General features: G+C 46.7%; 1 protein-coding gene across 1 annotated transcript; it reads left to right on the top strand.

Moving 5' to 3' along the window:
- The first annotated feature begins 6,689 nt into the window (after positions 1–6,689).
- LOC121090539 (cytochrome c oxidase assembly protein COX20, mitochondrial) lies at positions 6,690–11,196 on the top strand. Its single transcript, XM_040599167.1, has 4 exons — positions 6,690–6,826; positions 8,919–9,033; positions 9,167–9,230; positions 9,811–11,196. The coding sequence occupies exons 1-4, from the start codon at positions 6,794–6,796 to the stop codon at positions 9,950–9,952; spliced, it is 354 nt and encodes a 117-aa protein (XP_040455101.1). The 5' UTR covers positions 6,690–6,793; the 3' UTR covers positions 9,953–11,196.
- Positions 11,197–22,681: the final 11,485 nt, after the last annotated feature.

The following is a 22,681-nucleotide window of genomic DNA, read 5'->3' on the forward strand; positions in this document are numbered from 1 at the left end:
ATCATCAAAGTGGCTCCTGGCACACCACTTCTCTTTTACCCTTCAGTTCAGTGATATCATTATATTCTATCACTGTCTGTGGTAAAAATGAACCAGTTGTCCAGATCATAGTACATTAAAGAAATATTAATATTCTTTCCTTTCTCTGGGCTTTAGCCTAATCTTGGTAAAAATGCAAGACCCACAGCAAGTAATGCAAAAAGTTAATCTAGCTAGTGTTGGATATATAGGAAAAAGCATAAGGACATAAGAAGCACACCATGATACTTCCTCAGAATACCCTTGCAGCCCCCAGCAACTTGTGCTGAGGGCATGAGAGGGCACCTGACCATTTAAAAGCCTTCAAGAGATTTTATTTCCCCTCCCCTCCAATGAATTTTCTAGTTCTGTCGTGTGCGTGTTTAAACAGCTTATGTCTAAATTTCTTATTGACGCAACCCTCTTTGGTTCATTACGAATTCTCAGAAACCATATCCCAAAAGAAACAATTACCATACAAATATCTTACTCATTCTGGTCTCCCATTTTCCCCCAGGAATTAATAAAGCCTGACACATTCATACGACACACATGGAACTCGAGGCTCAGAGTTCATAACTGTCCTCCACACCGTTCGTGATAGAAACCTCAGGACAGCTACTGTATTTTGAAAAATTAAGACATGAAATGGAAGGGGAAGTTTTAAAACAAAGATAAACATGTTAGGAATGAAACAGGCCCAAGTAAAGTAGCTTTGAGGCAAGAGAAGAGCTCCCCTCCACACTCGTGTTTCTATAACCCCATGGTTTCTAGGCCATTATTATTCAGACTTGTTTCAGAAACAGCATGAATCTCCTCATGTCCTCTGTTACAGAAAACAAGTTCTACCTCTTACATAGTTGCAACTTAAAAAGTGGACCAAAAAATGGCAGAAATAAATGCTACCATCATCTGCTTGAAGTGAATTACAGTGATGTACAAGAAAGCATAGTTATCTGTCAGTATTTGCCACTAACACATTTAAGACACACTTTAAAGATAAAATACAAGTAATTTGTAATATATCAAAATTTTCAGTACATTAAGAAAAACTGTTCTATTTTTAGTTAGAAGCATGTTAAGTCCAATTGCTGCTAATAAGTCAGGAAATTCTAAATGTAGCTCTACATTTAACAGAATAGCTACAATTATAAACCCTTATGTTTCATAGCCTCTTTTTTTAAGACAAAGCCTCTTTTTTTAAGACAAACCCCTCCTCCTTTTTGAATCAAGTGCCTGACTAAGATAAACAGATTTAAAGATCTGGCAGAAGAAATAAAGCCGTTAGAAGCCTGCCCTTGTTCCCTCAGCTTTTAGAAGAGTATGTTGAATTAACATCTCTTACATTTTCCAGCTGAAACGATCATTTGTACAGGCAGTTAGGAATAAGTTAGGCAAAAGTCAGCCCACAGAAACCATCAGCGAAGCAAACCTAGAATAAAACTGTCTTGCAGTTGAAATTTAATTTGCATTAGCATTAATGCTTGGGGGGGAAAAAAGTATTTTTTTTTTATTCAGTTGCACAAGCATGCTTGCTGACTGCCTTGGCAACAGCAGCCTGCACACACTCCTGCCTGCCCCGGCCCCACAAGGGTGCTTACTCAGACATAACCTACTGCGCAGTCTCTAAAGCCATCAAAATAACCATTTAAAGCCGCAAAACTATCAAAATATGTAATTCCTACACACCTGCATCCAGTAACAGAATGTTCCTCTCCTGGAGGACAAACACCCTCATGACAACTTGAGGACATGTGTGGAATAACCATCCTCCTCCTGGCAATTCTGTGTCCCCCTTGCTTTCACAGCTTACGCAACAGCGCATGATCACCACAAGCAATTGCTGGGCTGCTATTTAAGTAGCTTCAGGGTGACCATGAAGACAGATAAAAAATACTCTGTGGACATCTCCAAAATTTGTCTTGCGCCATGCCTCAACTACTAGCCCAGGAACCTAACAGCCTGGTACCTAGCAAACAACATCTTCAGCAGAGCAATTTCTTGCAGCACTTGATCTCACTCTGCACTGCTCTCGAAAGATCAGCATTTCTCCCCTCACACTGGCTGGGAAACAGCTTCTTGTGTAGCGTTACTTTTCAGCTGCATCAGGTGGCAGAGCTGGTGGTACAAAGGAGAAGGCAGGATGGCCCAGCAAAGAAGAGGAAGGCTGGGACTGCTGCTGGTGCTGGGAGCCCAGTCTGGAACATTTTAAGCTGAAAGGCAAAGCTGAGAGTGGTTCGATACTGACAGACAGAGCAGCGCCTACTTGCCAGTTACAACTGCTACAGACAGACCAGGACTGCCTTCACAACCTACCCGGGCAGAGCACGCAACCCCTGGGGAGATTAATTCATCTCACTGGAGGCTTATTATCTGGAAAGTCTGTGGTAGCCATCAATCTGAAGTGGTTATCATCCATACTGCCTGTTAAATGTATTTCTTAGGACAGGCTGTCACACCTTTTTCAGGTCCTTGCTTCTCCACAAAGCTACGTGGTCTAGGAGTAACTGCTAAAGGTAGGAAATTCCACGTTTGTGTGATGGCTTGCTCCTTCTAGGGAGTACAGCCTGAACTGTTTCACAAGTGATGAGATCCTTGCACATAGGTTCAGATTCCTCATGAAAGTGCTCTGTGTGATGAAGGAAATAAGCACTGGACAAGTCAGCCAGCCAGCCAGGTTCCCATCTGCACTGTTGTGACATGAGCGCCTTTTGCCCACTGCTCCATGTCCTGTACGCGGTCACCTCTTCCTCACTGCTGGACTGACAAGAGTTTTGCCTGGCCTGACCTTTAAACACGGAGGTGAAGGGTGATGGGACAGAAAAAGGATTGCTGCCAAAGACCAATCCAAACCGTTCCCAAGCTGGCAATTTCAGGATGGAGTGGACAGGCATGCAGCTTCCCATCGAAGGATGCTACACCTTTTTGATCACCACTAATAAAAACAAGGACTGCATAAATATAGGGAAAGTTCAAACCACTGAGAGCGAGTGTCAGTCACCACTTTGCGATGGGGAAAACTGAGCGTGCATAGGCAGCTTCTCCAAGGGTCTGCAGCTCCAGATAATGTCATTACGGCAAGATCTTTCTGTATCAGTCATGTCCTTTAGCATCAGAAAACCAAGGCAGCAATCCCAAAGGTATACACAAGGTGCCCAGCTTCCAGAAACAGCGCAGTGTCCCTGTCAATGGCCGAAGGCACGTAGGCCAGGGCTCTTGCTCAGCCACCTTCCCTGTAGGACACACTGATAGGATACAACAGAGATGCTCCAAGATGTGCCTCTGCTGGGCCAGCTGTACCAAGGGTTTAATCAAAGGTTGGTCCAGCCCTTGCAGCAAATCATGCTGGCAAGGCAGCAGGCACATTCCCTGTACTACCACCCTCATACATGGAACAGTACCGCATGCCCGCAGAGCCTCATCCCACTTCATCAGCTACCAGGCTAAAACCTGCATTTTAGCTAGCTAGAATTAGTTATCTGCACTTTTATTCAAATCCTGCATGTGAAAAGGAACATCCTACGTCCAGAGCTTTCAAAACACATCAGGAGAAAAGCAGAAGTACGAGGCCCCTGCTTCAAGAGCCCTGCCCTCCTCAAGAGCCTGAGGACATCGCCCCAAGCCCAACACCCCAACATCTCAGGTCCCTACAGGCCATGAAGGAAAGCCAGCCACACACTTCAGGCTATCCCAAAGTGTTGTGCCAGTGGCCCCTCTGCTTTTAAGCTAAGGAGGCTCCAGCTCAAGTGTCTGCACTGCTCCCAAGCACTGCCAAGCAGCCCTCTGCATGCTTCCAGTTCCTCCAAGGGTAACAGTTACTACCTTTAGAGCAACTGCTAAAACAGATGAAGCAGAACTGTGAGGTGCAGCAATAAAGCAGATCAATGAGTACCAAAGAGAAGACGAAAAAATTAGAATGATACATTTATTGTCAATGGATATTTCTGTGTAATTTGCATGGATCAGGTATTTGGAAAAGGGATAACTGACACGTAGGGAAAACCACACACTTCTTCTTAGCCTATTCTTGACCACCAGCCAGAAGATGCTCAGTTTGTGTGCTCTGCTCTCCAGCACCTTCATTCTAAAATCAATTTCCTGTTTCAAAGCAAAAAAAGATCTTTCCATTCTTCTCCTTAAAAACACAAACTTCTGCAGGCCAAGCCACCTCATCGGCAGTAAAAGCAGTGTCTACTTTTCACCACTGTGGCCTTGTTAATGGCAGGCATATCAGTATGCTCTTGGGATTCCTCACTATAGTCATCAAAGTTTATCATTGCTTAATAAAATGCTATTACATTTTTGGGGGCCAACTAAGATAAGAAGAGACATTACAAAATTTTCCACAGAAAGATCATGCCAATAATTTTGGTTTTCACGTATTATAGCAAACATCCTGCGTTTGCAGCACTACATATATAATATATATTAAACAGGCTAAACTACTCACAGTTCAAGCAATGTTCACTGATCTTTTAAAAATGGGTAGTAAACATAATAAATCAGTGTTCCATGAATTCTGAGCATTGCCTGCAAAGTCCACAAAGATGATAAAATGGTGCTAGATTGGGACTGTTGGAAGGATTGAGACTTGTTTCTAATCCAACAGAAATTTAAAATAGCTTCTGTAAATGTACAGTAGCACTTTTCAACTCATGATACATGAAAATTGATTATGTGTAAAAGCAGATTGTTTCCAACATCCTGAAAACACATAATGACAGAAAAAAAAACCAAGATAGGCCTAAATTTTGTTTTGTGAAAAAGACCACAGGATTAAAAAAAATCACACCTCATACAAAAATATTTAGCAAGGTCTGGAGAGATCTCATTTCCCCTAGGAAAGTAACGCTGTTTTGAGACATACCATTTTTTAAACCAAAGAGCATTTCTCATCCCTGTTACACTTCACTGCTAAGATAGAAAAGTTTCTAAATTTAACTACTCAGCAGGTAGGCACTTGTTTTCCTGCAGCAAAATTATTGTTACAGTATCTTGCAGAACTATAAAACTCTGTCCTATGTTACTTAGCACTATTTACCTCTTTAGATATCACTACAGGTACAATTACGTGTCTCAGGGACCGTTTTCAGGATGTCTACCTCATTTAGCACAGGACTCACCCTCACTGAACCTGTCACAGATTTGCTAATAAGTTAGAATTAATTAACCACATTTGATTTTACACAGTTATTTTAATAGGAATATAGAGTTATAAGAAATATTTTAATGAAACTTCTATTTGTACAGCAATAGCTGCTATGAAATCCTCCGTATAACCCCGTACCAAGGCCGAAGGAATTGGTCAGAATCACCTAGTAGGAATGTTTAGAACTTAGATAACGGACTTAAGATTCAAGATGATTGTTTATATGTAACCTAGGAGAATGTACTAAAATGTCAAAATGAGAATTTATGTGAACTGGGGAGAGTCAAGTGAAGCAACTCATAGTTACCTGCCAAGAAACAGTTACCTTAAGTGAAAGGTAATTCCGGCAGGGGGTATCGCGACCACTGACTCACGTACCACCCACCCGAATAATACCCCAGACCCATTTCTAGACCTTTCTAACCTTTACTGCGCAGAATTGGATATGGGAGGAGAGTATGTTAATGATTTTTGGGAAATATCATGATTCTGCATGAATATTTAATGAATATGCATGAATAAGTTCTATATAAGGTGCATGATTTTGAACCATGGTGTGCGTTGATCGTGAGAGGCCTCACTTACGCACCCGGCCATCAATAAAGAAGTGTCTGCTTATCTACATCACATTGGTGTCGATAAGTTCTTCATTCCGAGATTTCGGTAACAAACCCACTAGGGTTTTCTCTAATTTAGTTGCAGACATCCCGCACCGAACCATCCTCAAAGGCACTTGCTTTTGAAATCATTCTTCCTCTGTCTCCTTCTCCCTGCCACCAGGACGCCTTCTCCCAGCTGCACATGCCCTTTTCTTCACCCCATTCCAGCACCTTCCTGGAGACCCCACCTGCCACGCCGTGCAGCTCTGGCTGCCTACCCCCAGGGGAAGGACCCACCACCTCCCTCTGCCACTGAGGGCTACTCACTAAGCGCATTTACGTCTCCTAGTCGTGTTATTGCTCTTTTAGCTTTTAATAACTCGGCTCAGACTGGCCGGGGCCTAGGCCACCAGGCAGGGCCTCTCTTCGGGGATTTATGGCACACCACAGCGCAGGGAGCTGCTTTTAACCTTCTCTGCGTCCCGCGGCGGGGCGCTGCGGCCTGAAACCAGCAGGGAGGCCTGTGCAGGCTGCCTGTGGCCCCCACGCATAAAGGACACGAGTGACACGGCACCGGCCTCTCAGGGTGCCGGGGCTGCCCCCCACAGCCCCCCCCCCCCCCCCCAGCAAACAGCCCCCCACGCACGGCGGGGCCTGGGCCAGACAGGGGCCCGGCCGGAGCGGTGGGGGTGGCCGGGCTGAGCGCCAGCGCCCGCCCGCTCCCGCCTCCTCCTCCTCATCCCCCCTCCCCCTCCCGCCCCGGCGTGCGTGCGTGCGTGCGCGCGCCCTGCTCCGTGACCCATTTCACTGAACAAAGGATTTTGCTGGAATCTCAGCGCTAGACCTAAAATGGCGCCGGCACGCTCGGCCGTCCCCCTCCCTCCCCGCCCCGCGGGCACCATAGAGATGGGGCGGGCCGGGGCGGCTAGAGCGGCCGCTCCCCGTGCCTTCTCTACGCGGCCGTAGTCCGGCCTCGCTGGTGCGCGGCGGGGGAGGGGGCGCGGGCCGGGAAAGGCGCTGTCGCATCATGGCGGGCGAGGGCGACTCTGAGCCGAGGAAGGTAACGGCGGCTGGATGGATGTACTGGGCGGGGGGGGGCAGTGCGGCGAGGGCCCTTCTCGCCCCGAACGTGGCCGTAGCCCTCCCTCCTCTACGGAGCGCTGCCCCTGTGCCCCGCCAGCAGCCCCTCAGGCCGGGCCGGCTGCGGGCGGGCGGGCGGGCGGCTGAGGGAGCTCGGGCGGCGGGAGGCGGCAGGGCCGGGCCTGGAGCCCCCCAGGCGCAGGGGGGTGGCCGTGCGTGGGGGTCTCCACGCGTTTGAAGGTTTCCTTGAGCGCCCCGCTGAAGCGCTGCCGGGCGCTGGGAGGAGGAAGAAGAGGAGGAGGAGGAGGAGGAGCTCCCCGCGCCCACGCGTGTCGGTGGCGCCAGCAGCGCTGAGGAGAACAGGGGCTCTCGCACACCAGTCTTGAAGCCCCGCAGGGTTTTTCTTCTCCAGAAGAAATAACGGGAAGAGCACACAGAAACCCACGCAGGGCCAAGTGAAGGGGTGTGTGTGCACGTTTCCCCACAGACCCTCCTCAAGGCTTTCTCCAGGCTGAAACACTGCCATGGCGCTTGAGCCTGTGTCACGGCAGCAGTTAGCGTCGCAATCAGTGATTTCAAGTATAGCAACAGGTGAAATACTATTTTAAAAGGCTGCCTCATGCTGCATGGATGTAGCAGGGATACCTTCTTAGCCAACAACAGCAACATATCGAATGACTTCTTCCATATGAGAGTACTTGAAATTACTCATTAGGAGATTAGACCAAATCCTGTTTGTCTCACTTGTACGCAGGGATTATATGGAAACAGCTGATGGGTGTCCATAGGGAACATGGATAAAATTATTGATGGGGATTTCCGTGCTTGCATACAAATCCAGCTGTTGTCAGATGCTTGCCATCCCCATTACCAGTCAGACCTCTCACAGTGTCTTCACAGAGCCATCAGCCCTCCACAGATAGTTAACTATCATAATTCATCTTCAAAATATACTTTGTCCAAGTACATAGCTTTACCAAGAAAAAATAAAACCATTTTAAAAGGATCTTACACAAGAATTCAGTTGGCACAGTTGCACGTGTGGTATTTAATGGTCTAAGGGTTTAAACACGATAGAATGTAGATGAATTTTCATACCCTAGCAAATTAATAGCAGAAAGATGTGCAGATGTTACTACAGTGTAGCCACATTAACCCTGACCAATGTTATCTTGAGGCTTTTCTGTACGTAGTTTCTCACTCCTGCTTGTGGCACCAAGGTGCATTTGCAAGGATGTGTCAGGTGGGAAATCAGAGTTGTATTCCAAGTTAGAAGACTTAGATGATGCTGGAGCCAGCGTAGGCACCTCTGAAATGAAAAACATGTTTGTCAGTTCACATTTGGGTTTATGAATGCCACATGTAATTTCCATTTGAAAATTAAATAGAAAACTGATAGATGCAAGCTAGGGTAGGTCACAGATGTGCGACAGAGTGTGAAATAGTTCAAATAATTTTTACTGGTAGGTTCATTTAAACCTTATCTGTTGTATATAGAAGAATTTCTGTGTACAGCCCCTGCCTATACGTAGGGTTAGGTTAAAAATTACTGGTTTATAAATGTTTTTATTCAGTGTTCAGTGTAAGGTTCTCTGCTACTTGAACAATCTCCAGTAACTTTGCTTTTTTTTTTTCACCAAGCACATTTGCCTTTTCAGGTACTAAAATTGTGTGGCATAACTAATGGCATAATTGATTGTAACCTTGCCTGTTTGTTGTGATGTCTGTTGGCTTTGAATAAAGATCCTGGATTCTTAAAGGTTTTCTCCATTCCTTTTTGGGGGAATGTAAAGGAAAAAATGAAATAGTTCCTTTATAATATTCAATAGAAAGGATGGATCAACAGGTTTGTACAAAATGATGTTGCCTAAATCAATAGTTAACTCTTTGGAAACTATTCCTGACGCAGCTGTGTATGTTCCCTTTTCCTCAGATATAACCCTGGAAGTAGGAAATCCTCAAGTGATTATTTCTGAGTCCTCAGACAACAAGTCAGTTTTACTGTGGAGTTGGTATCGTAGACTTCTACAAAAGCAATTTTTTAAATCTATGGTGTGTTTTTTTTCTTGCAGTCCTTTAAACTCCTAGGATTTCTTGATGTCGAAAGCGTCCCATGTGCACGAGAGTCAGTGCTCTATGGATCCCTGGGATCTTTAGTTGTGGGTCTTGGACATTTTTTAGCAACCAGTAAGTACTTACTCCTTCTAGTTTTTATATATATATTTCTGCAAGGAAAAATTAATTTGTATGTGCTGTTAGGTTTTGTTAATAATGGGAAGTTATCCAAGGTTTTTTCTGAGGATTTTTGTTTTTCTTTCAGGTAGAGTTAGAAGATCTTGTGACTTTGCAGTTGGTGGCTTTATTTGCACAATGTTAGGATACTGGTATGTAAAACTCTTCTTGAATTTTCACAGGCCTATGTTGGCTGCTTTGTACAACGTGATCCCCGTGTGACCTTTCACAGTGTTTTAGAAACTCCATAAAAATCTTGCCTAGCAAAGCATCCTCTTCCTTCTCCCCCACATATTTATTTTTTTAAAGGAAGAGAGTTCAATGTCTTTGAATTTTTGTTATTTTTTTTAAAAAAACTTGCTATTGTTTCTTGAATCCTAAGAGGTCAAGCCACCCAGTTACTTCAGTCTTTCTTAATTCTTTCTTTTTTCCTTCACATATGCCATCCTTCTGTCCTAATTATAAAGGCAGCATACTACAAGGTCATTAAATTAATTTCCATATTGCAGAAATTAGCATTTTCCATTGGGCTTGTATATCTTGCTCCTCAGTGGCTGCGTAATGTTTGCCTTAAAGAAATAGCAGTTAGCCAAGTATTTTCATGGTGCATCATTTCATAATGACTTTTACTACCGTTATTATATGTGGTTTCAACTTCTCAGCTGGCTGAGTAACTCTGATTTGTCACATATTAAGCAGGAAATTATGTTTTCTTTTCACCCCCTCCTCTAGGTTTTACTGCAGGTACAATTTGGCCCAACAGAGGATCCGCCAAAGAGTGCTTAAAGAAGGAATGAGAAACAAAATGTTATTTGAAGGCAGTTCTCTTGATCCAGAAAGAAAACAAACCGGCAATGAAAGAAGTGATTCATAGCCTGCTTATGGAGGAATTGTGGGCTAATACAGCCGTGGGAGAAGGTGGTCCAAGAATGGCAGTCTTCCCTGTGAATGGGTGAGGTGCCTGAACCTGATAAATCATGCTGGTTTTCCTAGCAAATCCAAGCAAGAAATTCATAGCAAATCTGTGAAGTCGGTGTACAAGCTTGCCTTTTTTTTTGTGTATGTGTATGACTATGTGCACAGTGAGAAATTACCTCCTACCACACGCATTTGGGAACCGATGGGGTGTATTGCAGGCCCTCGGAGGATTAATGACAGTGTTTTGGGACTGTGTTAACTTCCATTATAAACTGAATGGTTCGTTTTAGCAAAGTTCTAATTAGATCTCATTCAAATACAGAGAAGTATTTTTATCAGCTGTTGTCTTGAGTAAATGGATCCTTCAGTGCTACTGTTAATTGTGCTGTTTGTAAAACCAGGAATATTTGAACAGTAGGTGAATTCTTTGTTTGTGCAAGATGGGTGATATCAGTAGCCTTTGTGAGATTTCAGCTGCAAAATAACTTCAGATAATGTGTATACACTGTGAAGTTGAAGGATTTCCATCTTTGTTCTGTGTGAAACCAAGAATAAAACCAAATTTCAGAAGCAGTCTAAGGTATGTAACTGATCTTTTTACTCGATTAAAAATCTTGCGCTTCTCTTCAGGGCATTGCTTTACAATTGGTGGAGTAATAATTTTTTTTAGGTTTTTTTGTAAGTACTGATGGTCAATAGGTTTTGTGGGGTTTTAAATCAAAAAAGGCATATTCTACTTGTATATTTCACGGTACACGTTCAGTTGAAATTATATAGTGGTACTTTTTTTAAGGAAACCATCTTACTTGGAAATACAGTGTTAGGTCTAATTGCATATTGGTAAAAAGATGAGTGATGGGTGTAACACTCCTTGCTTCTGTTTACATCCGTGACACAATGTATGTATTGTTTTCACAAAATGATTTATAGTGTATTATGCTGTAAGCACTTTTTGGTCAGGCATTCACTGAGCAAAAAGAGTCCTTTCCCCCCACCTTATACTTTGTCTGAGGGAGTTTGTGATCTGTTGTTAATTCAGGTTGGTGTGGGGAGATTTGGGAATCCAGTTGTGAACAGCAGCGTTGCTCTACTTATTTAATTTGGAAATATACTTGAAAGCATTAAACAAACATGCTATTTACACTGAGATAATTAAACTTTTACCCTCTGTGGATTAGCCTCTTACAAGAGGAAAACAAACCTGTACACTGTTTCCTTTTTTCCCCTCTTCCTTTCGTTTCTTCTGGAGAAAACAATAAAAAAAGATTTTTATGGAGGCCATTCATTTTAATAATTTTACGTGTAAAGACTCCAGAAAACCTGAACTAGCGCAGTGAAACACTTCCTGCCCTCACTGCAAAGTCTAAACTCAGAAGTTAACAGTTAGCTAACTTAATTCTGAAGAGCAAAATGTTTCCCCTGGTTCTGTGCTGGGGGTGGGGGGAGGCTCCTTCCCTTTGGAGTGGGAACTGTTGCCTCGTAAAGCCCTTGGAGCAGCAGTGGGGAACGGAGCAAGCCACAAACCAGGACTTAGCAATGGCCTATTTTAATACATGGTTGAGTTCTTTCCTATCTGACCTAAGAAAAGGAACTGCAACCTAAGCAGGGGGTCTTTTGGCTCCGAGGTCATAGTTCAGCCGGGGAGTTTAGGAAACAAAAGCAGGCAGATGAAAATTTACTCTTTGGCAAAGAGCAGTTGTAGAGAAAGAAGAGAATGCTGTTTTGTACTGACAGGAAAGAAGTCAGCATGCACATAATGGCACCCTTCAAAATGCACAAGTACTGTGACTGATGAGAAAAATGGAGAAGCATCGTGAGATTCTGTAAATTTAAAAAATCTGGGGAAAACTGCAGCATAACTCTCCGGTGTTGTTTGGTGTTGGTTTAAGCTACTGCATTTAAGGATATTAGCTCAACAGCAGCTTAACTACAGTATTAGCAATTCTGGCCAGTAACTTTGACATGCCAGATGTATCTGCATTGCACAGATAACTGATCTAATACTTCTGCTCCACTGTGCAAAGTGTAAAGTGAGTATGCCAGATGTTAACAGAAAAATGGGGAAAGAGGCGATGTGCAGGCAGCGTGGCCGGCACGTTTGAGCTTCCTTAGCTAGGAAAACTTGAGGTGGAATTGAGCTAACCAAAAGTTGGAGCCTTCACTGAGGGGGGTGGGGGGGTTAAGGCGAGTAAGCTGTGAGCAGGACTCAGTGGGGGTGGAATAGCAGGGGGAAGAATGCTCATGGTTAAACATGCAGGGGAAAAAGTCTGGCGTAATTCCTCGCTACAGCTACAGCTGCTTCTGCGCCAGCTATGGGAAGTGGATTGAAAGGGACTGATGGGTTACAACCCCCTGTTGAAAAGGTGAAAGACAGGACAAAACCCCCAAATCTCAAAGTTATTAGTTGTCATAAATTAGGATACATTCACAAGAAAACAAAAAATTGTTGTAACTTAATAGGAGTAATCTTAACATTTGAAAACGATTCCCTAACTATTTTTTAAGCTAGTGAGCCATATCCCTATTAACTCTAATTTTTTTAATCTAAGTTATTGGTGGAAATACACAGCATGCATCTGTGTTTTATAGTCAGACTTGATATCTTTAAGTGTTGCTGCTAATGACAGATGTGATAGTTCTTGTTTTAACAAGGTTCAAAATACTTCTCAAATTAAAGCTTACCAGACAGTTCCCAGAAAGGAAGAGAAATACGAATTTTGAAGACGTTTGGGTTTCAGCCCTCTGAATGAGAGAATGAAGTATAGGAACTTCAAGCTATAAAGTTGCTAAAATCCTGTTTATTTTACTGAGTTAATGTTACTTGGTGACTTCCATGGTGACTGACAAGCACGCTTAGCTTTTATCCCTGAAGTTCAAATCCTCCCTTGAAGCAATCTAAACCACCACCAAAATGAACAGGTGGGTTTGTGGCCCGTTGTGCTCCTCCACACCTTGCTCTTCCCACTCCCCCCGGCAGCGATACTTTTGGGAAAAGGTGCTTGCAGGAGCGCACGGCAAGGGCGCCTGTCCTCCAAGCCTTTCCAGAAGGTCACCGTCAAGGCAACGGGCAGGAACACGGCGATCTGAGGTGAATTGCTATCTCCATTAATAGAGATGTGTGTGAGCAGATGTGGCTGCTCCTCAGCACCTTCACTAAAGCAAATGTTCATGCTTCAGCCACCGACCATTGTGCCAGGCTCAGCACCCAGGAACCGTTTGGAAGTTGGCGGCAGAGGCGATGATAAGCGTCACCCCAAACTCGTCATTTACAGCTGTACCCAAGCAGAGATTTTTGGGAGGCGTTGGCTCTCCCTGCATTTTGCAGGCTTCCAGGCTGGTCTGTGTGCACCACCACCCACCCCAGATCTTCCCGTACTGCAAAGGAAAGGTCACCTCCTGCCACGGAGCCTGGCTCTTGGTAGGGTGATGTTTTATTTCATTTTTTAAGTGGGCGAGGGGAAGTACATTTGTTATTTCTGGTGTAAGCAACCCAGGTAACAATGAAGTACTGTGGGAACTGGGTTGTAATGAGCTCCCAAGTGAACGATTTTTGCCAGCTTAGTGGACTAATCCCCGTACTTCTCTCATTCCTATCCAAGCGTTTAACGCAAAAGCTCAGTGGTCACCAGTGAAAGTTGTTTGGTTTGCTCCATTTGAAGTTTGAAACAAATAGATTTTGGAAAACTGATCAAAACAAAGGTTTTACAGTATGTTTGGATGATGCTTCAATGATTTTTTTTTTTTTTTTTTTAGTTGAAGAGCAAAGAATTAATTAAATGTCAGAAGTGGAGCTGAGTTTTAGTTGACGTGACTCAAGGCCTTGCAACATATATACTTACGCTTAAAATGGAAATATTACACTAAGCAGGCATGGCTGCTAAACCTTCAGATGGGGGCAGGGGAGCAGGCTCGAGAAGGGAAGGTAGAGCCTTAGATGAGATGATGGGAGGAAAATGCAGGGGTTTTTTCATGGCTGGCAGCACCCTGGTTAAAACTGTTTGTAGGCCCCCACGTTTTCACGTGCTATTATTTTTTCTGTGTGGGCTCACAGTTTGCCTGAGAGCCATCCAGCAGCGGGTCTGCCTGTTCCCGCAGGAAGAGGTCACAGCATCCCTGGATCTGCTCGTTTGAAAGACTTAAGAGCAGCTTGTTCTGAGGAAGATATTTTAATCCTTCCAACTTCTGTCATCTATTGTAAGCAAGACTGCATCAGAGCCCTCCGCTTCCCCGGCCGTGCCAGGAGCCCCCGGCAGCAGCCACACCGTGCCGTGGGAGCAGCCAGACAGCACTGCAGGGCTCTTTAGACTGGCCACAGCTCCAAAAATACCGAGCCTGCATAGCGTGGTGATCTATTTAACAGAAGCAAAGGTTCCCCCTCTCTGTCTTCATGCTCTGGAGAGAAGGAAATGCTGGTTTGCTTATTTTTTTTAACTCCTTGTTTATTTTGTCAAATGCTGTTAGAAGGCAGGGGAGCTCTCAGCCATGGTGGCTTCTCTCCCCAGACAACAGATCATCTCTCCCGTTGATGGCACATGGCTTGTGATCGACTCCGGTGATCACTGTGTGCATTTATCCATGAGACATCTTGGTCTTCACGCACAGGTTTTTGGAGTTCACCTACAAGCTTTACAACTCCAGCTGATACTCATGCTTTCCATCACCCAGGTCAAGAGCTCTTACCACCTTTACCTTCCGCAGGTGGCCAAACACCATGAGACAGATCTTCCTTTACCACCCCATCACTGTGACACTGCACAGATGCGGTGGAAACGGGATGAGAGATCCACCCAGCCCATTTGCCTGTGGCTCCTTCTGAGCAAACTCACAGCCGGGCCGCTAACAGAACATTTAGGATACATTACTTCAGTGATCTAAGGGAAGCTAACGTCCCCTTCCCCGTCAGGAAACATTCAGGCTCTGGCTGAGATGATAGCAGCAAAGATGAAAAGCCAATAACTATTTTGTTATCAGGCAGATATATTATCACAAATGGCTGTGGCAGGAATCCTTCATAAAGCAAATATACAGCAAAAAAAAAAAAAATCCAGCGATCTGCTCCTCAAAACAGAGGGGATGACACTCTGTTCAGCCCCCCCCAAAGAAATCTGGAGCTACCACTGTTGTGCTTGTAACACTTTCATCCAACATTTAGAGCCCTCGAGGGTCACCCTGAGGCAGCATTGGGAGGCTGTGACAGAACTCGTTTTACTTTCTCAGTTCCGACAGTTTCCAAGTGCCACCTTCTTCAGCAGCGGCCAGCTCGGGCTCCCAGACGGGTAAAAAGAGCTCAGCCTTTTCTTCCTAAACCTCACAAAGCCCCCGTGAACGCCAGCTGCAGAGGGCTTCTTACCCCCACTGACCAGCACGATGGTCCTCGCCATCCCCAAAGCCGGTCACCGTTCATTTCTACTCACCATTTTCTGCATCACTATTCATCCTACTGGGGATACCACCAGCATGTGCACTCTCAAGATGTATCTCAGGAGCATCTAGGTGGGTCACAGAGTCCCCAGCTACCACAGGGCCAGCAAGCCGCTCCCTCAGGATAACGTTCAGTTCAAGCAGAGCCACGGGTGCCCCCGTGCACACGCACACGCGTGGACACACGCGTGCGGCCGTGCTGCCTGCGCTTTAGGAATGCTCCGAGAGCTGCAGGGCTGTGAGATGCCGCAAACCACAGCCCCGTATGAAATCACCTACTCCCAGTATGGCAGCAAACCTGACAGAATTCATAGTTACTTGCTGGTACATCAGTTGATACATCAGCAACACCATCCATCTCCTGGTGACCTCCCATGGGATCCATACTAACTGCAGCTCCTAAGATACAGCCACCATTCAAGGAGGAACCCGTGCACTCCCTCCTTGCCCCCTACAACCTGTTGGTTGCTTTCAGCAGTGTAATTTTCACTGGTTTGTTCCGGAACTAGACGGACAAGGATACTTACACTTGGTACTTGCTGGATAATCCACCTCTCAAGGCAGTATCTATATAAAAGCAAGATCATTCCTGAAATCTTTTCTTCATTTTCTGTACTAGGATCTGCCGAAAGAAACTGTTGGGAGTCTCTAGTTTCTCTTCTGTGGGTGTTTCTTTAAAGGAAAAAAATAAAAAAGGACTGGCCAGCTGCCAAGCCATGGAAGCACATAAATATCCCGGGGCTGTGCCAACACGGCAGCCGAAGCGGTAGCAGCAGCCCCCTCCCGAGAATGTCTGGGACCCCCCAGGGAGATGCTGGTTTCTTTGGAAGCGTCTCCCGGCCTTCACTTTCTTCACCACTGAGCAAGACCGTGGAGTTTTCCTCAATGCCAAGCAGGGCTGGGCTCAGCGTGCTGCCCCGTGGACCGGAGCTCTGAGTCAATCACGATTCCTTCCACCTTCTCCTTCCTTTCCAAGAAAGCAGCTCCTGCCGCAGCCACGTGCAGGAGCCAGCCGGGCAGCCCCAGTGCCGGCAGCCCCTGCTCTGCACGGGAAATACTGTTCCTTGTAAAAAAGGGACCCGCAAGTTCTTACACAAGGTGTGACTGAAGGAAGGCCCTAGGTCTGGAAACCAAATGCGTTTTGTGACAATTTAAGTGTTTGTGCCTTCTCTGCTATGTAAGTACTGAAATAATTCTTATTGCGCCATCCCAGCCACTTTCTCTGAGGTTTCTCAGCAAACAGACAGGATGCACAAGACATTTAATTTGCACAAGTTGTTACATCTAATATTTCTTTTTAGGTGCTTGGCTTGCTATTTAGCAATAAATTAGATTTTTTAAAAAATTATTATTATTTTTATTATTATTATTAGTGGTGGTGGTTTTGTTGTTGTTGTTTTTGGGTTTGTTATTAGATGATGATGATGATTGATGATGATGATGATGATGATGATGATGATGATGATGATGATGATGTGGCTGCTTGCATACTGGAGTGTCCACCGGAGGCTGGGAAGCAGCTAGCTGAGTAGCCGTCCTGCTGAAAAGGATGGGGCTCGCAGTGGACGCCAAGTTGAACACAGGCCAAGAGAGTGTTCTCACTGCAAATAAGGCAAACCACAGTCTGGGCTCCATCAGGAAGTGCGTGGCCAAGAAATCAAGGGATGCACTTACCCCCCGGTATGTGACACTGCTGAGGCAGTGTGTCCACTGTTGCTGTCCAGCTTTGGGCCTCCCAGTCAATGAGGATGTTGAAAAACCATGGAGGCTCCAGTGAAAGGCTCCCAAGGTGGTCAGGGAGCTCAAGTGCACGCCCTCTGGAAAAACGGTGGAAGGAGTTGGACTTGGTCTGGAGGAGCAGGCTGTGGGGTGACCTAGTAACTGCCTGATACCATCTGCAGGAGCCTCTTGATGGTTGCAGGTGATGCAGCAGGGGCAATGGCCACAAACTCTGGCTTGGGAGCCAGACAAGCTGTTTTGCTACGGGGGCAGCGCAGCGCTGGAGTAGGTTGCGCAGGGAGGTCACATAATTTCCACCCTTGCAGGTTTTCAAGCTTCAGCCAGACAAAGCCCTGGCTGACCTGCGGTACACATGCCAGTCCTGCTGCAAGCCGGGGGGTGGATAGCATCTTCAGCGGGCCTTGCATACAGCATTCCTGCCGTCCTGGGACCTGCTGAGAGACGGAGAATCTGCAAAACCCAAGGCACAAAAAGCCCACTGTGGTGCAGAGGACCACCCATGCAAAGCAGCATCCCATTTTGCTTTGAGGAATTCATTCCCTCTGATGCAGTGTTTGCGGGCTGGAGGCCCGGCAGCACCCCGGGTGCTGCGGCAGCAGCAGGGAGCATGAAGCAGAGAAGACCAAGTGTGCACGACGTGAAGGTGCCAGGCTCTGGTACGTCGCCCCGCTGCTCGCCGCCTGCACACGATGGTGCCTGTGCACTCGCCTCTGCTAGCTCAGCTATTTCCAAATCTTGCTTCTCAGCATGATGTGAGCAAAACCCAAGTATCATTTGTTTCAGGAAAAAAAAACAAATTACAGTAAATCCCTCCAACAGGGCTTACTCATTTCCTCTCCCCCATCTCTTACTACCTTCTTACCATAAAGACAAAAGTCCTTTTATAATACAAGGGCTTATTTTACCTGCTTGCTCAACAGCCCCACAAAGCTGAAAGCTCAGCACAGCCCCAGCATAGCTCTAGACTGCCTGCATGTGAATTGGTTACATGGAGACTAAAAAAGAGAATCGAGCCTTTCACTCTTCTCTCACCTTGTAAACAGTCGGGGGTATTTGAAGCATGCATTGGCATCCAGAGAGATCTTCAGGACTACTCCGGGCTTTTTTCTTTTGCAACCCTCTTGGGCATGGGCACCATGTCAGAGCTCGTGCTCCGTCAGTGCTCCTCGCCAGCACAGACCTCCCCACAGCTACGGCAAAGTAGTTTGTGTTGGAGCTTGGTGGGGGAGAGCCCCCAGAGCACCGGGTGGCAGAACAGTTAACATAGGCTAACGTGACTGAAACAATGGCCACGCTCAGACCAGAAAACCCGTACTTGCATTTTTATGCCACATTAGTTACCAGAGATGTCCTAGTAAGCAGCCATCTGACCTAAGGGAGAATAACAAGCACCTTTCAATCCTTGTGTGCTAACCAGCAGCACATCCCCAAATCGTTAGTGTAAATTGCGTCTGCCCTCGACTAGCAAGTCATAAAAATTTTTTGAGCATGAAGACATTTGAGAGGAAAAATGGCTGAGCTGTCTTACCCAGAGTTCTGATTTCAGTAACTTCCCGAACCAAAATTACTCTGCAGATCAAAGATTGTCTACTAAACCAGAAAAGAGAACAGAAAAACCTGCTCTAAAGTAACACTTGTATATCAAGTCACCCTCATGAGTAATTATAATAGTAGCTTTTTTTACATTTGCATTGGGTTTTTGTTTTTTTTTTTTCTTTGGACGCTGACAATGCGCTAAGCATTTAGCATCTTTTTTTTTTAAGCTACAGCTGAGTTTATGTAGCAACCGATGCATTGCTGAATCCTCCTACCGTTCCCAGCACTGGCAGAAAGACAAACTAAGGCAGGAGTCACATCCAGATGAATTACTGGCCAAGTCCCAGTTTCAGCTGATTCCTTGCAATGACTCGCTCCAGAGGGGCCCGTGGCACTGGGGCAAGAGAGCTCGTGCCGGGGGCACTGAGGGTGGTGAGTTGGCCCTGGCTGGATGCCAGGTGCCCACCAAAGCTACTCCAACCACCCCCTCTGACCGGACAGGGGAAGGAAAATACAGCAAAAGGCTCGTGGGTCAGGATAAGGACAGGGAGATCACCCAGCAACTACTGTCGTGGGCAAAATAGACTTGACTTGGGGAAATTAGTTTAATTTATTACTATTTGAATCAGAAAAAACACCTTTTCCCCACCCCTCCCTTCTTCCCAGGCTCAGCTTCACTCCGAATTTCTCTATGTCGTCCCCCGACCCGTGGCACAGGGGGATGGGGAATGGGGGCTGTGGTCAGCTCATCCCGTTGTCTCTGCTGCTTCTTCCTCCTCACACCCTTCCCCTGCTCCAGCCTGGGGTCCCTCCCATGGCAGACAGTCCTCCATAAACCTCTCCAACACACCAGCCCTTCCCACGGGCTGCAGTTCTCCATGCACTGTCCAGCGTGGATCCCTCCCACGGGGTGCAGTCCCTCAGGAACAGCCTGCTCCAGCGTGGGTCCCCCACGGGGTGCAGTCCCTCAGGAACAGCCTGCTCCAGCGTGGGTCCCCCCCCGGGGTCACAAGCCTGGCCAGCAACCCTCCAGCCTGGGCTCCTCTGCCCATGGGGCCACAGGCCCTACCAGGAGCCCGCTGCAGCACGGGCTTCCCACAGGGTCACAGTCTCCTTTGGGCATCCCCCTGCTCGGGTGTGGGGTCCTCCATGGGCTGGGGGTGGGGGTCTGCTCCATCATGAACCTCCCCAGGCTGGGGGTGGGGATCTGCTCCACCACGCACGCCCCCCCAGCTGGGGGCACAGCCTGTCACCATGGTCCTCACCACGGGCTGCAGGGGAACCTCTGCTCCGGCACCTGGAGCAGCTCCGGCCTCGTCTGCCCTGACCTGGGGGCTGCAGGGCTGCTGCTCTCACATTTTCCCACCCCTCCCCCACCACAACCGTGTTGTACGGTCATTTCCCCCCCTTCTTAATATACCACCCCGGAGGTGCTGCCACGGTGGCTGATGGGCTTAGCCGTGGCCAGCAGTGGGTCCATCTCAGAGCCAGCTGGCATCGGCTCTACCAAACGTGGGGGAAGCTTCTGGAAGCTTCTCACAAAAGCCAACCCTGTAACCCCTGCCACTACTAACACCTCGCCACGCAAACCCCTACACCAAGAGAGAAGCTGCACAAAGCTCATCGCTGCTCTGCTGTTACAGCCCCCCCTGACACGGGGTGGCTCCGGCGTGGGGCAAACTCCGCACACAGAGCTGCTACTCCAACTTTGCCCCAGCTGGTTCCCTGACACTTTCCAAGCGCCCGCTTCCCTCCCACCGGCGTTTTCTGGTGGCCGGGCCACAGCTCTCCCCAACCTCTGCAGCGCTTCAGGCTGAGACAGCTCCAGCCATCCGTACTTTTACCTCCGTAGTTCACAACTACCAGTACACACACACTTTGCTCAGGAGAGCCCAACCCCTGGTAGTTAAACATCTGCAGAAGTATTAAACTACCTCGCATCTCTAACTTGGTCTGACTTCTCGTGGCTTACTCGGAGGTTACGCTTTCAGAAAGCGCTGGCCTAGTTTTCCAAAAGGTCACGAACAAGGGAACCTCCGAATCTGAAAAGATGACTTTATCACCTAGTTCTATTAAAAACATCACTCAAGAGCATTGGAAGAGATTACAAAAGGAAACCTAGTAGCTTACACCATAAAGAATAATCTTGTATTTTTTTTAACTCAAGTGGCACAGACCGCAGGTGGCATTGCCGGAACATGGGTTTGATTCATTCTGCTACTGGAAAAATTGAGTAGAATTTCTAAAAACATCTTTACTGATCAAGAATTATCCTGCAATAGGCACCAAAAGGAGCCTGCGTATGGGTGCACTCGGACGCGGAGCTCCCATGCACATGCCAGCGCCACTGAGCGCGCCCCGCGCCGCACGCCAGAGGGGCCAGCCCGTGCCAGCAGGGCTGGGGGCTGGGGACAGGGACCTCAGAAGGTTCCACACACACACCCCCCCCCCCAACAAAAGCCAGGCCCTGTTGTCCCACAGGTGAGAGCCCACTTACACAGCCCGTTTACTCTTACCCCTTTCTAAGAGCACAGTGTGTCAGGGAAGCACCTCTGTTTACACCCTGTGTATCCTAGGTGACGTAGTAGCAAAGGCAGAAATACAACTGGAGTAGTCTTTCATCTGATTTTTAAATGGGAACTTCCCCCTACCCTGACATATCCAGCACAGACCTTCCGCCTGCAGCTAAGCACATGTGGCTGTGCAGGGTGGTTACAACCTGTTGTAAGATGACAGATGCCATCAGCTTCAGCAGACAGGGCAGCGAGAGTACCAGCAGCAGCACTACCGCTACCAATAGCTGCGCAGGCATCACACACTGCCTCCCTACTACCGAACCAGGTCCCAGGCTCTCCAGCTTTGTACTTACATTAGCAACACCCTCCCCCCGCCCCAGTTAGTAAAAAAGCCAAACCACCTTTAATTAAAAAAAAAAGCAAACCCACTTTGTACTCCCACTTGGAACACCCCCCAGCACACAGGAACCCCAAACCCTCGTGGCGTCACTAGCCCTGCACCACCGCTGCCAGCAGTGTGGCTGCTGCAGCACAGGTACTCCTCGTGTAAACAAGTCCTTGTAAGCTGCAAGGGGTTACTCAACACGGCAGATGGCAAGGCCCTCTAGCTCTGCCAACGCAACAGCTGGGCTGCCCTCACCTTCCTGGAGCCACCGCTCCCTTCTCCACCGCCTTTGCTTCCTTTAGGAGCGGACTCCTAGGTAATAGCCTTTCTGTACAAGCTGTTGTCAAGGGGGTTTTTTTTGTCGTTTTTTGTTTTGTTTTTTTCCAAACACCATATATTGAAGAATTGAAAACAAAACATCCCAGACTTTTGAATTAAAATACAAGCTTTACAACCACATAGTTAAGTGTAGGCTCTTATATTTCAGTTTATGACTATATAATTTTATAGAGTACCAAAATAAGCAAAGGATCAGCACTCCATACAAAGTGTTAGTTCTGGTGAGGAAGGTAGAAGGGAGATGGACTTCGATTACACTAAGGTCTTTTTGCAAGTCTAAAGAAAATTCCATTTCAGCAAAACAGATTGGGGTTTAGATCCCCCACAGGTCTATTCATTAAATAGTCCTTTAAAGACACTTTTACATTTTCCTCGTTCAAAGAAAAGGGATGACTTAAAGCAATATTAACAAGGAGGTGGTGCTGTTAATGTTTAATGTCAATATGCAAGGTCATCTGCTATAAAGGCTAGAAGAGCAACACAACTTTGTCTTTACTTCTGAAGACTTAGAAATCGACTAACATTTGAAAAAAGTTGCAAGCACGCTACACCGACTCTACACCTAGGCTGCTGCTGGTAAGCCTCCGCTAGTCTGTACGCCGCCATGAGGGACACGGCAACTCCCAAGCCCAGATGCTGGCAGTGACATGTGCTCTCACACGTATGCCACAAGTCCGACTTGGGACGGTTCTCTCTCTCCCCTGTCTTACGGCATTAAAATGCAAGGAAATTAGCAGCTAACATTGCC

This window comes from Falco naumanni, chromosome 6 (assembly GCF_017639655.2).
Source record: "Falco naumanni isolate bFalNau1 chromosome 6, bFalNau1.pat, whole genome shotgun sequence".
NCBI lineage: Eukaryota > Metazoa > Chordata > Aves > Falconiformes > Falconidae > Falco > Falco naumanni.

Coding starts and splice junctions, on each gene's coding strand:
- LOC121090539 (XM_040599167.1), top strand. CDS start 6,794: ATGGCGGGCGAGGGCGACTCTGAGCCGAGGAAG. Junction 6,827..8,918: donor GCGACTCTGAGCCGAGGAAG/GTAACGGCGGCT, acceptor TTTTTCTTGCAG/TCCTTTAAACTCCTAGGATT. Junction 9,231..9,810: donor TGCACAATGTTAGGATACTG/GTATGTAAAACT, acceptor CCCCTCCTCTAG/GTTTTACTGCAGGTACAATT.